Consider the following 16065-nt stretch of genomic DNA (forward strand, 5'->3'; position numbering starts at 1 on the left):
CATGGTTTGATCCAGGCTTGTTCTTACTAGCTGTACTTTAAATGAAACCAGTGTTTCCTAAGTTCAGACATGCTTTTGGTCTCCTCCTCCTAGCATGTGAAAGAGGATGGAGTGTGTGAGCCTGAGGTTTGTCCAGGTTCATTTGTGTAGTGGGAAACCATGGTTTACTATTATGTCCGAACCGAGCCCTAGACTTTTCAACATTTTAAATGCATATTTAAAGATGCCTTTGCTTTTGGAAATTGTTCAGATACTGACCTATAGTTGAGCTTTATTCCAAAGTGCTAGGACAGTGTTAATACTATGTTACTTTTTGCATGTCCTATGCCAGCCAAATGGTTAAATTTGGCAAACAGGACATACAGTACTAATCTGTGCATTTGCAGTGAAGAGAATGGCTTGCTTTCTATAACTACTACAAGGAAAATCCTTGCAAGGAATTTTAAACTGCATTTTAGTTTAGGAGCGCTGCAGTGGACTATCTACCATGTTCTGTTGTTTAATGCACATGCATTTTCTATCACATCTTCTAAAGAAATGCAAGGCAGAGGTCAGTCATAAGATATGTCTACAAAGCAAGTAACTGCTACTTAAATCACAATAAAAATAATGAAAGTCAAATGCTAGAGGGTCCCCCCCCCCCGAGCGGAAATGATGTACTCTGTATTAACTACAGCATATGGAGTAAAATGCAAGGCTAATTTTAGACGGAGAACACTTCTGGTTTAAAATAGTTTTGTAATATGTAAACTTAACTGTGAGTTGTGTTTTTTAAAAACATTGTAAATCTTGCTTTGATTTTTATGACTTGCACTATTTCTAATTTTTGCTTCTCCGTGTAATGTTAACTACCTTAACTTTACATCTCTGCAATGTGCTGCACATGCTGAGCATGTTTACATGGTAGTAAATCCTAGTAAGTCGCATGGGACTTACTCACTAGTAATCCATGTTTAGGATTGCAGCCTTAGTTTTTTTTAATGTTGACTAAATTATTTTTATTGTTTTGTATAGAGAACTGCAATAAACTCTTGAGTCCAGAGTATCTTGTTGGACATTACTGACTGTGTAATGTGTTAACACATGCTGGACCCTATCCATGGGGATGTTAGAAGCTGCCTTACACAGAGTAAATGTCTGTGGGACAAGTGTATATGTGGAGGAGCCCTGAAACTAAGGAGGAGACAGCTAGCAGGCAGTGCCACTCCCTTGATCTGCTTCCCTCCCCCCCCCCCATGATGCAATCATAGCCAGGGGCCACTGCAAAAAATGGATATAAAATGGCGCTGTGTTCTACCAGCTGCTGAACAAGCTCCAGTGGAGAAAATCCTGTGTCAGAAACATTGCAGAAAAGTATTTTGTACCTCCTCCTTGCCTTGGGCTTGCAGAGCTTTGAATTCCATGGTGCTTTGTGTCTGGATAGCCATCCTGAGTATTGCTAAATTGGGATATTTGGTTTGCAAGGGTGACAGAGGACAAAAAATGGTTGGGATGTGCATTAACTTTAGGCTGTCGGGGTTATTAACCAAACAGCCCATAGAGCACTGTGAGTAAACATGCATAAGGTTTCACTTTAAATGTAGTGTTCCCCATCAAATTGGAGTGAATGTAGCCACTGGGCAGAATTTTAACATGGCATCTATGAAGAATTCTAGACTTGCCAAATAAGACAGCTTGTCAAGAGTCTAGGCATGTCTAGGTAAAGGTAAAGGGACCCCTGGCCATTAGGTCCAGTTGTGACCGACTCTGGGGTTGCGGCGCTCATCTCGCTTTATTGGCCGAGGGAGCCAGCGTACAGCTTCTGGGTCATGTGGCCAGCATGACTAAGCCACTTCTGGCGAACCAGAGCAGTGCACGGAAACGCCGTTTACCTTCCCGCCTGAGTGGTACCTATTTATCTACTTGCACTTTGACGTGCTTTTGAGCTGCTAGGTTGGCAGGAGCAGGGACCGAGCAACGGGAGCTCACCCTGTCGCAGGGATTCGAACCGCCGACCTTCTGATCAGCAAGTCCTAGGCTCTGTGGTTTAACCCACAGCGCCACCCACGTCCAAGTAGGGTCGGCATGAGTAGGCATGTCTACTCAGAAGTAATTCCATTGCATGTGCTTGGATACTCCCAACTATGTGTGCATAGGATTGCAGCTTTAGCAGTACAAAAACATTTTGCTTGAATGCTTGCACCCAGAGTTTCTTACAAATCGTTAGTGAGGGGCAAATTGTGAGATTCTACAACATGAACGTTTTGTTGCTCTCTGATTTATAAATGTTCCTTGAATGTTTTGGGGTAAGCAAGGTTTCTGTTATTCTCTACTATATAAGTATATATTTTTAAAAAAGTGGTATGATTGCTGAGGTCCCTTACACAGCCACTTTTGTTATAGGATCTTTCAATGTCTACATTTTGCTTGGATTTTCCACTTCTCTGTGTATATTGGCTCGGTGCCCAGAACACCTATCTGTGAATTGCTCTCAAACAGCTTAAGTGGATGTCATCCAGGAAAATCTTACTGACTATTTCCTCTTTTCAGCAACAACGATCCAAAGAAGTAGTGTTTCAATAAGTTCTGTGGAAACTTTATTTGGGGCAATTCAAATAAGGAACCTAAATGTCTTCGTTTCGCTTTGCAGTATCTGTCTTCCTTGCCACATTCTGCTCTTACTACTAGAGGCAAGAGTAATTAACTTTCCCTTTTTTGTACATTCTTTTGTTTTGTTACAGATACTTTATCAATCTTATATTATGCACTGCACATTTAGCAACCTAAATGATTGATGTTCACTGAGGCTCTTGAAACCATCCCTGTGCTATAGCCTTTGAGTATAAAAACAATAGGCATTATCAATTGAGAAACCAGCTACATCCTAGAAATTAATCATCACTGCTATTATCTATGCCCATTTCAAAATAAGTGTCCTTTAAGGGATTATTTAATGAAGGCCAATGCAAGTGAGAGAAAACACATGAGCTATTAACTTGAGAAGAATCTCGGACCACTTAGTGCAATAAAAAACAGTGGGCTACTTTTCTTGCGATTGTACAAAGTGCTGAAAAGAGAACTAAAATAGACACTGCTCAAACGCTTATTATCTGTGTATCAACATAGCATGAAAAGGAGGAGTATGCAGTTCAAAAAAAGCCATCCATTTATTCAGAAGCCATGTTTGGATTCGCAAGAACACAGTGCAGTGAAATCACTAGCATGTCCTTGGAACACCCATGATATTCCCATTGTTGGTGGCATAATTCTTACTCTAATGTCCATGTTTTTACAACAACAGCAACAACAACAGAGTTCTGTGGCATTTTACAGGCAAACAAATATATTAAAGCATAAATATTCATAGTAGAAGACCCTCCTTCCTTGGATGTTTGATGTTGGCTCTGATTAAATAGGCTAATTTTCTTCATTTTTAACATTTTCATTTAGGTGATTTATATGCCACTTTATGTTTGCTTGGTTTTTTTTAAATCCCTCATCCTGAAGTGGTTTAAAAGTTCCTAAAAATATAAGTCAAAAGACAACGATACAATAAAACAAAAATATAGATTTTAGAGCAGTAGCAAGATAGCAATTAGGTAAAATATCCCATCAAATATGCTATCATGTATTTGTAGGTAATAGCTGTACCCTCACTTTTGCTGCTATTTCCCCTGTTCAAATTCATACCAGAAAGTGGTAGAAAGTTGCACACTCATCCCTGGAGCTGTCACCAGGCCACACCTGCAATCATTTCTACCCCAGATTCAAAAAATGCATACTTATGGTATGACAAGGTTAAGATCAATAAGGCCTTTAAGAACCATATTGTCAGAAAAGCAGTGTTCAATGTCTGGACAAAATATAAAGACTTATTGGAAAATAAAACTCCAAGGTGGCTTTCACCTCTGGAAGCTAAGGCCCGAAAAAGACCCAATATGGAAGCCGATTGGCCAAAATATTGGGAATTGCTAGAAAAAGATGGAAATAATTGGAAATTGCAGAGTATGGAGAAAATGAAGGATAAAGTGCGAGACTGGTTACATTACGCTCAGATTAAAGAAGTTTTTAAAAATGACAAAAAGTTAGGGTTCCAGGTGGAGAAATCGAAGTTGGAAACAGAATTGTTAGAACCTAAGACTAAGGTACTTTCAAGAATGTATAACTTGCTGTTGAAATGGAACACACAAGACGAAATGGTTAAATCGGCTATGATAAAATGGGCACAGGATATTGGGCATAACATTATGTTTGAAGACTGGGAAAGGTTGTGGACCACTGGGCTGAACTTTACTGCATGTAATGCTTTGAAGGCAAATGTAATGAAAGTGATATACAGATGGTACATGACCCCAGTTAAACTTGCCAAAATATACCATTTGTCTGATAATAAATGCTGGAAATGTAAAGAAAATGAGGGAACATTCTTTCACCTCTGGTGGACCTGCCGTAAAGTGAAGGCCTTCTGGGAAATGATATATAATGAGTTGAAAAAGGAATTCAAGTATACCTTCACTAAGAAACCAGAGGCCTTCCTTCTGGGTATTGTCGGCCAGAAGGTGCTAAAGAAGGACAGAACATTCTTTATGTATGCAACAACGGCAGCAAGGATACTTATCGCTAAGAACTGGAAAACTCAAGATCTACCCACACTGGAAGAATGGCAGATGCAACTGATGGACTATATGTAACTGGCGGAGATGACTGGCAGAATTCGAGACCTGGGAGAATAAAGGATTGAAGAAGATTGGAAGAAATTTAAGACTTATCTACAAAAATATTGTGATTTAGTGGAATGTTAAGAAGGATGCTTGGTTATAAATAATTGGCCATCACTAAATTGGATCGGAATTTGATGATAAGTGAGATTAGGAGAAACAAAAATTTGTTGGAGAATTGTCACATTATATTTAAATGAGTGGTTATAAAATTGCAAATAAGATGATAATTTGCTTGAAAAAATTTATTAACGATGTAAGTGGGAGCGGGAGATGTGAGGAAGTCTAAAGAAGTTATGAAATTTTGTTAAAACAAAGCAATGCTGTTTATTATCTTTGTATTTCTTTTATAAAAAACACTAATAAATATTTTTTTTAAAAAAAATGGCATTAGGAAAAGGGTTGATCCCTCCTTTCTCCCAGTGCCACTGCTCTGATCACAACTGGACCATGTTGCTGTAAAAAAAAGGGGAGGCCAATAAGAAATGATAGTAAGTCCCCGTGCAATGTGTGTGGTTTAGCCCTGCAGCAGCAGGATAAAAACGTGTCTATGGAATCATTTCCATTCTACCATTTTTATTTTTGCCACGTATGGTCGTGGGGGAGTGGGGAGCTGTCACAGGGAATCTTTTTTCCCATTAACAGGATTTGTGAGTTAAGTGCATTTCTGTATGACATCTCCTTAGCTCTGGAAGCTTCTTTGCCTTGGGCATGTGTTTTTTATTTGTTTTGCCAGTATAAGGCTGTTTCAGGTGAAAACATGAGGGAGTTTCCTTAAATTCAGGTTCTGCAACTGATCACATTCTGCCGGGGAACATAGATACGGGGCACTTGACGCTTGAGGCAGATGGCTACATGACCTTTTTGAAGTTGAGCAGTGCCTCAAGCTGATTCCAAAAGAGACTCCTGGTTTAAAATGATTTATTGGGATTCCACATTCCCCCACACACACCTCTTTTTAGACACCCGGAATCTTTCTGAGGTACAGAATTTAACTTAGCCTGAAGTAAGTGGTAGAAGATAAGGTTAGGCATAGTTTTGACTTGCTTAGTCAAAGGACAAAGGGAATTTCTCTAACTTGTTTGTTCTGAGCACATCCTGCTCCTCCCAAGGGTATTAATTTGTGTGGCTTTCGGAATTGAGTTTGATACAGGCAGGCAGGGAGGAAGAGAAAGGAAGAAAACTAAATGAAAAAGAGCTGTTATTGAGCAAAAGAGCGGTTTTCTGCCACTTTTCACAGTAGTAGCTCCCAATGGTAGTTGGATTTGGTATTTTTATCCATTCTCTAGGTAAGGGACTTCTTATTTAATCCCAAGACTGCAAATAGAGAACCGCTGAAATAATCATCTACTCATATTTACTCAGAGAAGACACCATCCAGGACAGAGACAAGACGGATAAGATCTTCTGTTTGCCTTACTTTCCCGGCTGAACAACATATTAATGTTTTCCCCATATCTAGCCCAAATTAATCCTGTCATTAACTCTTGGTATGGGTCAGATGACTTCAAGAAACATAAGACATTGAAAGGAATGCTACCAAACGCTAATAGCATGATTGAACAAGGATGAACCCCCTCCGTGACCAATGAACTGGTTCCCAGTAGGTCACAAAACCTGCCAACCATCATTAGCTTATTTTCAGCCAGATATTTCTTTTCTTCAAGCAGCTCTTTGCATGGATATAACTGTACTTCAGACTACAGAGGAGGCAGAGGATTATATCACTTCCATATGATGTCCTTTTCCAGATGTCATAATGTTGTGGTGGGATGGCAGCTACACACTAATTCAGAGCCCAGACCATTCACAACCACACATTCACAAAGAATGTCCTGTTCGCAGGCTTCCCACAGAGAACAGGTTGTTGGACAAAATGGGCCATTGGTATGATCTAGCAGACTCTTCTTACCTTCTTATGCCATCTTGACAAGAATATGATTGAAAGGTGGGGTGTTTTATTGCCAAAACGTATAATTAATCACACACATACCCCAACAAGAAGCATCCATTAAAAAAATAATCTGTATGGGGCCTGTCTTCTTGCTATTTTCACTCCTAGCAGCCATGTCAGGAAGTGTTCTTAAATGTCACCAGTATATTGGTAACAGCGGACTTTAAACTACAGCACTTTCGTCAACCGTTCTGAATGCAACCGCGACTGCAATAGGCCGTTCATTCCAGGGAACAGCCCCAGGGAAAACAGCACAGAAGCCATTGAATGGAAACTCCTCCCACTCAAATCTTAACAACACAACGTGCCTCTTTAAAAATGTGTAATTTACGAATAAACTTCTGTCTGGCCGCAGAGTTTTTTAATGGTATGTTACCATATCTTCTCTACCCTGCTGGTATAAGAATACACCTTGAAGTGCTGGAAATAATGGAGCATGTCTGTGTCAAATTTTTTCTTATAATTTGCAGCTTTGTTCCTTTCAAGACTATGAATCGCAGGAACAGAGGAATCATAATCATGACATAAATTATGCTGGAAGCGCAGCTTTGGTAGTTATCAAATTTGTCATCTCTGGCACTTCACCAGCCCCAGCCGTGGTTTATTAATTGCTTTGTAACTCTGTCTGCCAGTTACACTTAAATGTTTGATCTTGCCTGTCCCCAGCCCTACACATTTTAAATAGCTGCATTGTTGGCAGGTGGGATGAATGTAGAGGCATCAGGGTTGGCAACAGCATCTGGCACAGTTGGGAAACTGCCAGGGCTCACTGCTGATGCCCCCGTCTTAACAACAACAAAACCACCCTAGTCCTTTGCCCTGTGCAATGTTGAGTGCCTGGGTCTTGCTGCCATATTTGTTTCCCAGAATGCCCCTGACGTAACGGCTCTGCAAGGCCTTAAAGACAGGAATAGTCAAGCTGGTGCCCACATTTATCAGGGTGGAGGAGTTTGGATTTGATATCCCGCTTTATCACTACCCTAAGGAGTCTCAAAGCAGCTAACATTCTCCTTTCCCTTCCTCCCCCACAACAAACACTCTGTGAGGTGAGTGAGGCTGAGAGACTTCAAAGAAGTGTGACTAGCCCAAGGTCACCCAGCAGCTGCATGTGGAGGAGCGGAGACGCGAACCCGGTTCCCCAGATTACAAGTCCACCACTCTTAACCACTAGACCACCAGTACCTCCTGTGGCACACATGAAAGATATCACCATATATCGTGCTCTAACCACAAAAAGGTGCCGGAATGCACTTCCTCAAAAAAACCCATCCCAGAACCCAAAGAGGATCTCTTCAGGCTCCGGGGAAATGGGAGGCAGTCTCCTTGCCAGCCAGAGGCTTGTTGAGGCTGCTTCGCTGAGGCAAGGGGAGCTTTCCACACCTCAGCTGAGCAGCTTAACAAGCCCCCTCCCCTGCGCTGCTCTGGCTTGTGCTTGCTCACAGATGGGGACAATTCGCTATCCAGCTTTAATTTGCTTTTGTTAATTTTTATGGAATCTGGGAAAGCCTGTGACAATTCCTTCTAGGGTGATGTGTGCCAAACTGTCCAAATGTTGTGGAGCTACTTGCGACTACATTTACAACTTTTGGAAACGGAAGCGCTGTACTTTTATTGTGAAGGCAGGGGAGCGGGGTGGGGGGCTCAGTGCTAGAAAACAACACGCGTCCAGTTTGCTGGTCTGCTGGGGATCAAGGAGGACGGTGTCCACATTTCAGACAGCGCTAACTGCAAAAAGCAGGTGAAGTGCAAATCAGCACCATTGTTTACAAAAGGCACGACATAGTTGAAACCACTGAGATTTGTTCTTGTAATCAAAGCCCAGAGCAGAAATCAAAGGAAAGCACATAGTTCATCTCTATGCTTTTTAAAATTTTCTTTATTGTTATTAGAATGGATGCAATCAAAAGTACAGCTGACATTCTGTAGGAGTTTCATGAACAGGATATTGATTACAAAAATGCTAAGCATGTATGTCACAGGTAGGAGAAAACGGGATGGCAGTGGCGGCAGAAGCCAGAATGCTTCTTCTCAAATAAAGGATGTCCAGCTCAATTCTTATTGGCCGGATCTTGCTCCTTTTAATGAATTGTTTGTTTCTTCTAGGATGGTTCTTCATTTCTCAAAAGTAGACTCCCATTCATAGAAAAGTTCCCTTATTCTTTTCCTTCACTCTTAAATTATCTTCTACTTAGTAATTCTACTGTTTCTCTTACCCTTTATACTTGTGAGTAAAGGAAGAAACAAGACATTACATTAGAAATAGTAAGAATAACAATATACATGAGTATATTCACAAAATCTTTAGATTCATTTTGCAAAATAATATGTAAATTGAACTGGTGTGAAACACAGCTACACCATTTTTTATTGCCTCTGTCCTGTGTGTGAAAAGAGAGCTGGGAGGGAAGTTATATGTACGCCCTCACACATACACAACACACAACACACACAGTCTTACCTTGTTATTGCTGTATTTGCTCTTTGCCCACTGCTTTCTGATCATAGGTTCTTTGGTGTCATTAAAAATGCAGAGGTTTTGGCCTCAGCAGCTGGCATAGTGGGGTAAATGCTGGAGCCCACAAAGACTTGCTGACAGTTGACCCTGGCCTTCTTTTGAACATACATATTTCTATATATGCCTATATAATAAAAATGTAAGAATGTTGTCATGCAGTCCTTGTGGGAGGATTTGCAGTGGTGCATCACAATACAGTGGTACCTCAGGTTACATAGGCTTCAAGTTACAGACTCCGCTAACCCATAAATATTGCTTCAGGATGAGAACAGAAATTGTACTCCAACAGCGCGGCAGCAGCAGGAGGCCCCATTAGCTAAAGTGGTGCTTCAGGTTAAGAACAGTTTCAGGTTAAGTACAGACCTCCGGAACACATTAAGTACTTAACCCAAGGTACCACTGTACTTGATTTTCATGAAGTCAGGGTGGAGTAGGGGAGCAAAAGTGAAGCAGGATTGTACAGCAGCAGTGGCTATGACATGAGAGAGAAGGGAGGAATACTGAGAGGGGGAAATTGTTGGTTTAAAACAACAGCAGACATTTGAGTAAAGCAGAGGTGGCTAAAAACAGAGGAAATTTGTAGTTTTTAACAAGTTTTGAATATTACTTTGAAATATCTGGGGGCACTGCATTCTTCCTCTGTCTCACATGAGACAGCTGAGGAATGGAAAAGGGAGAAGTTTGAGTACAGCAAGAAGGGAGCTACACTGAAAAGCAGAAAGCGGATGTTTTAAACAATGGTAGAAGTTTGAGTAAAGCAGTGATGGAAGAACAAGTGGCAGCTTTAAACAATGGCAGATATTTGAGTAGAGCAAGCAGGGGATAACACTGAGTGGGGGGAAGTGGTAGTTTAAAACAAGGGTTGAGTACTGCAAGAAGGAAGCTGGGAAAGGTTCTGTAGCATTAGCTTCTTTGTTGTGTCCATCACTGCTATTTCTTCTTGTCAAAACCAGATAATTTTTAAAAACAACATCAGTATCCCTCAAGTCATTTTAAAAAGTTAAGACAGAGATCTAATCTTTAGCTGCATCCAACATTCTGATAAAGGTACCTTCTGAAAGACCTCTCTATTAGTTGTTGGTTTTTAAAGTCCTGTTGTATGCACTGCAATTTTTCAAGGTGCTGATCCCTTGAGAGATAGAAATCTCATTTCATTTGAGCTGGCAGGCACGTTGTGCCCAGGTGATGAACAAAGTGAAGTAAGTGTGGCTATAGAAAAATGTCAACTCGCACATGACAAACTGCACTAATCTGCCACATCAGCAGTGACAATGGGCATATAACGGGTTCTATAAATTCAGATTAAATGTTTAAAATGTTAAATGTTTAAAAAAGTAGTAGTATGGGCTGCCTTCTTGATTTGGAAGGTGAAAACTTGCAGCGCTAATTCCACAAAAGCTTCTTGTCTGGAGGAGGAAGCCAAGGAAACAATCCTGCTCAAATAAGACATTGCATTCAGGGGACAGGAAAAATCAAAGGGGAGGCTAATGTTAGACAAGAGGGTGGATCTGAACCAATGATGCCAAAGATCCCTATCGTGATCTCACAAACCCAAGATCAGTAGATTTCAGTTTGCTGCTTCTCTCAGCAATATTGCCCAGCTGCTGGGACCTGGCAAGCCACTTCCAGCCGCAGAAAACAGCCACAGTCCTCTGAGCACTTAAGTGCCTATTGAACATAGTGGAGCATTTGCAAGAACTGACCTTCTAATGAGTTTGCTCGAATTTTTCAAGGTGCAAGGATCTGGAAATTACACAGCACAAACCCCCAGCTCTCCAGCACTTCAGCTATCATAGGAGGTGAAAGAAAACTCGCGAGATTTCTATTAAAAAAAAATCCCTAGTCCGAGACTGACATCTGACTACACCATCCGCTGGAACGTGCCATCCAGTAAAGGACGACCATTGGCTTCTTGCGCGGGTTGGGTTGGCCAATGGAGGTTCGGGTGAGGTGAAAGGAGGCGGGCGCTCAGAAGCCTAGCCGGTGTGGGCTTCTGCTCCTTGGGAGTCCTCCTCAGTTGCAGCTTGGGAGAAGCGTTTCCTCTGCTGCGGTGAGAGAGGACCGAGGAGGTGAAGTCCTTTTTGTGTGTGTGGTGCAGCAGGCGAGGGCAAGGCAGCTGTAACTGCAAGGGGACTCTTGGAACGCCTCCTGCGCGGGGAGGCACGCGCGCAAAGAACACGCGCGCGCGCGCCTGCCTGAGAGTGTGTGGGGAACCCTCGGCTTCTCTTTCTCTCGGTGCAAGAGCAAAGGGCGGCTCCTGCGGGACCAAGGTGAGCGCACGCCAAAGCTCCGCGTCCACTCGGGGCTCCACTCTGCCCATTCCCGGAGGGCGAACAGGGGCTTCCTCGGGTCTTTGGCGGCCCTGGTGGGATGAATTGACGCGAGTTTGGCGCTTTCGGCTTGCAGTGGGTTTGGTATTGCTACTGGTGCGTCTGCCTGCAAGACGGCGGTGGCGGTGTCTGTGAGGTGGGCAGACCATAAAATAAAATAAAATAATAATAAAAAGCCACCTTTTCTGTGTGACGAGGGGGATGCAGGCCGGCCGGCCAGCCACTCTCTCTCTTTGGTGCAGCCGCCTCCCTCCCCAAGTTCGTCCTGCCAAAGTCGGTCGGCGGGCGGGGAGGAGACTGTTTTGGAGTAAGTGGACTGTGCAATGCGACAGCGAGCTCGCTCTCTGGTTGTACACGCAGGAGGAGGGACTGAGAGAGAGGAAGAAGGAACGCAAGAGAGGAGAAGGAGAAGGGCAAGGATGCGGGTGGAGAGAGGGTCCGCTGGAGACTGCGTCTGTACGTGCGTGTGAATGCGTGTACGCGGGCAAACTCGCTCTCCTCCTGCATCAGAAGGATGGGGGGGGGAGAGAGGTGAGCATTGGCAGGCTAAGCATGCTTTGGACCTGACTTTGCTACCGGGGTACCGTTTTCCCTGTGGGGTTGGGGAGAAAAACACATTCATCTTGTAACACGCTATAATTTGACACACGTTTGTTGCTGGAACGAAGTGGGGGGGGGATTCGGAGGGCTGAATAAATCACCTGACAGTGTATCTAATCCCCACGGAAAGCATGTGTGTTAGAAAGAGGGAGGGTTGTATGAAGCACGGGAGGTAGGAATAGACCGAGATTGGCGTGTTATGTATACAAGAGAGGAAGAAAGTAGGAGTACAAAGTTCAGGTGAGCAGAAGACAGATTTGCATGTGGCACACAGGGAGAGACAGAGAGAAATGGGAGCAGGTGTAAGCATCCTGGGTGTGCAAGGCTCTTTGGGAGTGAGAAGGTGGGAATACTGTGCAAAAAGATGTATGTTCATATATATAAATGTGCAGGGTCAATTAATTCCAGAGTACTTCTGCCCTAGTTTTTCCATCTAAAATACAACCAATATGTTAACATTCCTTGTACTTAAATGGTTTTAATTTAACTACAGTATATGCCTCTGCTGCTGTTACTGCACTGAGGAGCCACAGTTAGCTGTGCTGCATCTTTATATCGTGTTTCCCCATCTGTCCCCTTTCCATTGTAAGTGCTGGTTAGCTTTATGCTGTGTATGTGTGGACTTGGGCATGTGCAAAGCAATGGGTGTTTGATTTGCTAATCCATGCTGCCACCAACTTTAACTTTGCCCATCACTTTTTTTGGTGGGGGCTATGATTAATAATAATTTGGTGAAGTTATAGGAAGCAGCATAGTTCTCCCAATTACAGTGGGCCATAACTACCTTAAGCCTGTGACCAGATTCTTGTGTGCTGCTGTAAACTATGAGTGCCGTGCCGTTAAAGTTGACGGCACCGACCTACTGATTGGGGTAACGTGAACCTGTATGTCATTTTCTCTCTACCTTTTACGCAAGCTATTTTCGTTAAAACTCTATTGAAAAGCTGTTCAAGGGCATGAATGAAGATTGAATCCTGCCTAGATCCTCTAGGTACAAGCGCACGATGCAGAATGTAACCCTTCCTTGGTGCATTTGGGAACTGTCAGCTACTTGTAACCATGAATCTCAGAAGCATTTGTGAAACAGTAACAGCTTCTGACGTTTCAAATGTTTTAACTTTCTCTCAGCTTTTCACGTGCTATAGTTACCACTTCAAGTGTACAATTTGTTTCAAACACCTTAGGCTGCAGACTTAAGCACACCTACTAGGACGAAAGCACCTGTTGATGGAATGAACGCAATAGCGATTGGCTACAGAAAAATGATTTTGTTTAAGTGAGTGGCAGAGTGAGATGGCTGAAAAGCAACCGTTGAAAGGAGAAGGGTGGCTGTGAGAGGAAGGGGGGGATGAGATGAGAGAAATGTGTTAACAAGCTGGCATGTAAATGTGTCAGCAAGTTGGCTGGATCTTGTAGGAGTCTGAGCTGCCCAGTGATACCTGGATGATCACAAGTATCCCACCCCACCCATGTATAGGATTACACTACATGAATGTTCAAACAATTAATGTAGGTTGCCAGTAATCCATAAAGACGGGGGGCGGGGGCGTTTCCCAGCCGGAACTTAGTGGAACTCAGTTCCAGCACCTCTCAGGTGGGTTCTGGCACCTTTCAGGTGGGCGCCATTGACATTCTAAGAGAACTTTAAAAAAAGAGCGCTGCATAAAACAGTCTTGTAAATTGGAGATAATGTAAATCTACAAGAGAGTAAAGGGGTAGGTGAGAAGATGTGGTTTGCCCAAGGCCTCTTACTAAGATAATGGCAGATGGGAGGTTTGAGCCTCTGTCGTGTGCAGTTCCCTCAGTCTCTTCTCTGTTGTGTGATGTGCTTCGGTTTTCTACAGATTTCTCTTCATTTTTAGGCTGAAACTGAGTTTCCCCTTTATGCTTAGGGAGTAGAAGAACAAAGAATGAAGGGCAAACTCTTCAAAAGCTTCTGAGAGTTCGTCATTCTCCAGTGATACGTCTGCTCTGCAGGTTGCACAATGATTTGGAAATGACAGTGCCACATACTCCTTTTGCTTCTGGCTATGCCGTGCTAGCGCTGGAATAAGTGGGCTTCAAGCCAACAGACGAAACTCAAATCCTGACTGTTGGCCAAATACAAACCATGTTGAAATGAGATGAGGCTCCGAAATGGGACTGTGGCCACTGCATTAATTTTCATCACATCTTTCCTCAGTTTGTCTTGGTACACAGCATGGCAGAATGGGAAAGGTAAGTAGCATCTTTTTTTCCTGAAAAGGAATGCATAACTTTCTCTATGACTGATGTTAATATAATTTAGGGTTGTGTGTGTTTTTTTTTAAAAAGATTGTGTGGACATGTTGTGGGGTGGGGGAATCCAGTTTTTGTGATAATACAACCCCCATCATCCAATTAGCCATGATGGGGCTAATGGGAGTTGGAGTCTAATAGCTGGAGGGCCATAGATTTTCCATCCATATTTTAGACCAATTTCAGAAATGACTGTTTCTGTCTGCAAATTTGGTGCTGCATTTGAAGGCTTGAAAAACCCACACACACAACGCAGAGCAGACCACGTCCAGATTTCTGATAAATCTAACCATAGAAGGAGAAAATGAAGAGTACACTATTAGTTTGCAGTTTTTTTCTCTCTGTGTGGGTCAGTGCACACCTGACATTTGTAGGTTTCCAGCTTTACTTTCTTTTTAAATAGAGTGCAATCATAGGAGCCAACTCCTAGGGGCCAAGGTCCCTTTAGGCCCCCTAGAAAATATTTGAGGGGTCTGCCCTCCCAGTTGATGGGCATTGCCACTCATATGGTGTGCATACACCATGTCATTATGTGGGGCAGAGCTTACCTGGCCCCCTCCCCAATATTTCATTGAAGTTGAACCCCCGGAGTGGAATGAATTGCTGCTTTTTATTTGATTTATGCTCAGATAGTTCTCTCAACCTTACAAGGAAATAATTTAAAGTTTATTTAAGTTTGCAACGACCAAGGTATGGTCCTGCACTATTGATCTTGGTTCCACATGGTGGGGAGGGAGAAAGAATCCCAAACGAACTACAATTCTGAGCTGCAGTAATTATTCAGATAATTATGTCTTTGGCCTGTTTAGTACACAAGGCCAATAGACTAATCCACAGTATTCTTTTATGAAAGATGCTCACAGTATTCTAATTTTGTTGGTTAGTTGCTGGAAAACTGTTTTAAAATAAATTTGGGGTCCCCTCCACTTAAAATGTTTTTAAAATTAAAAATACGTAAGTAACATTTTCAAAGGGCCAAATAAATTACTTCCCGCAGAAAATAGTGCTGGTAAACAAAAATGGGGGGGGGGGGCGCGCAGCAACGAGATTAGTGCTAATGAATTGATTGACACTTGTAACTGCTCAGTTTCCTCCCCCTTTGGTAGATGTTCCAGTGCTATTCCCTATGACAGTGCCAAAGGTTGCAGTCTTGTTGACCCATTCTACTGTTGCTGATTTGGCAGATTTCCAAAGGAAATATAATAGGATTTTATTTTATTTGTGTGTGCATTGCAAGCCAGCCATTATTTGTGCTTGTAAAGTTCAGTACAGGGAAGTGGTAGGAAAGATCGCTCTCACACACCTGGGAGAAGCTGTGCCTGCCACAGAACACCATTCTGGGGCCAGTGGACCATTGGTACAAGGTAGCTTCATGTACGTATGTATAAGAACTGCTGCCTTTGAAACTAAAGGCTGATTTATATATCAGGGGATGTCTTTGGAGATGTGCTTCCTGCTTCTTGCTCTGCCCATTTATCAGTGTTATATCTGTGTAAGTATTCCTGGGGTCATGTCCCCTTGAGCAGAGAAAAGTTTGCATTGCAAAGTAAACCTGTATAGAATTGGACTGAGAGCAGGAAAAACCGCTTTTTGAAGGGGACATGAAAGACTGTAACGTCGATCGGCCAGGTGGAAAATGGCCTGCAAGGCAGGAACAAGTCTTTCAGGACTTACAGACAAGATGTTCTCTTT

At 42.7% G+C, this 16065-nt stretch overlaps 1 protein-coding gene across 3 annotated transcripts in view; it reads left to right on the forward strand.

Annotated features, from left to right (window-relative positions):
* The first annotated feature begins 11130 nt into the window (after positions 1–11130).
* The window catches only part of MGAT4A (alpha-1,3-mannosyl-glycoprotein 4-beta-N-acetylglucosaminyltransferase A), a 52359-nt gene continuing 47424 nt past the window's right edge, over positions 11131–16065 (forward strand). For 2 of the 3 annotated variants that reach the window (XM_081907778.1, XM_081907776.1), the window contains exons 1-2: positions 11131–11436; positions 13989–14313. In XM_081907778.1, the coding sequence (XP_081763904.1) occupies positions 14220–14313 (94 nt within the window). In that variant the 5' untranslated portion in view covers positions 11131–11436; positions 13989–14219. Of the gene's footprint in view, positions 11437–13280; positions 13373–13988; positions 14314–16065 lie in introns of all 3 variants that reach the window. The other variant, XM_081907777.1, reaches the window with a different exon arrangement.

This window comes from Podarcis melisellensis (assembly GCF_964234715.1).
Source record: "Podarcis melisellensis genome assembly, chromosome: 4".
Classification (NCBI taxonomy): domain Eukaryota; kingdom Metazoa; phylum Chordata; class Lepidosauria; order Squamata; family Lacertidae; genus Podarcis; species Podarcis melisellensis.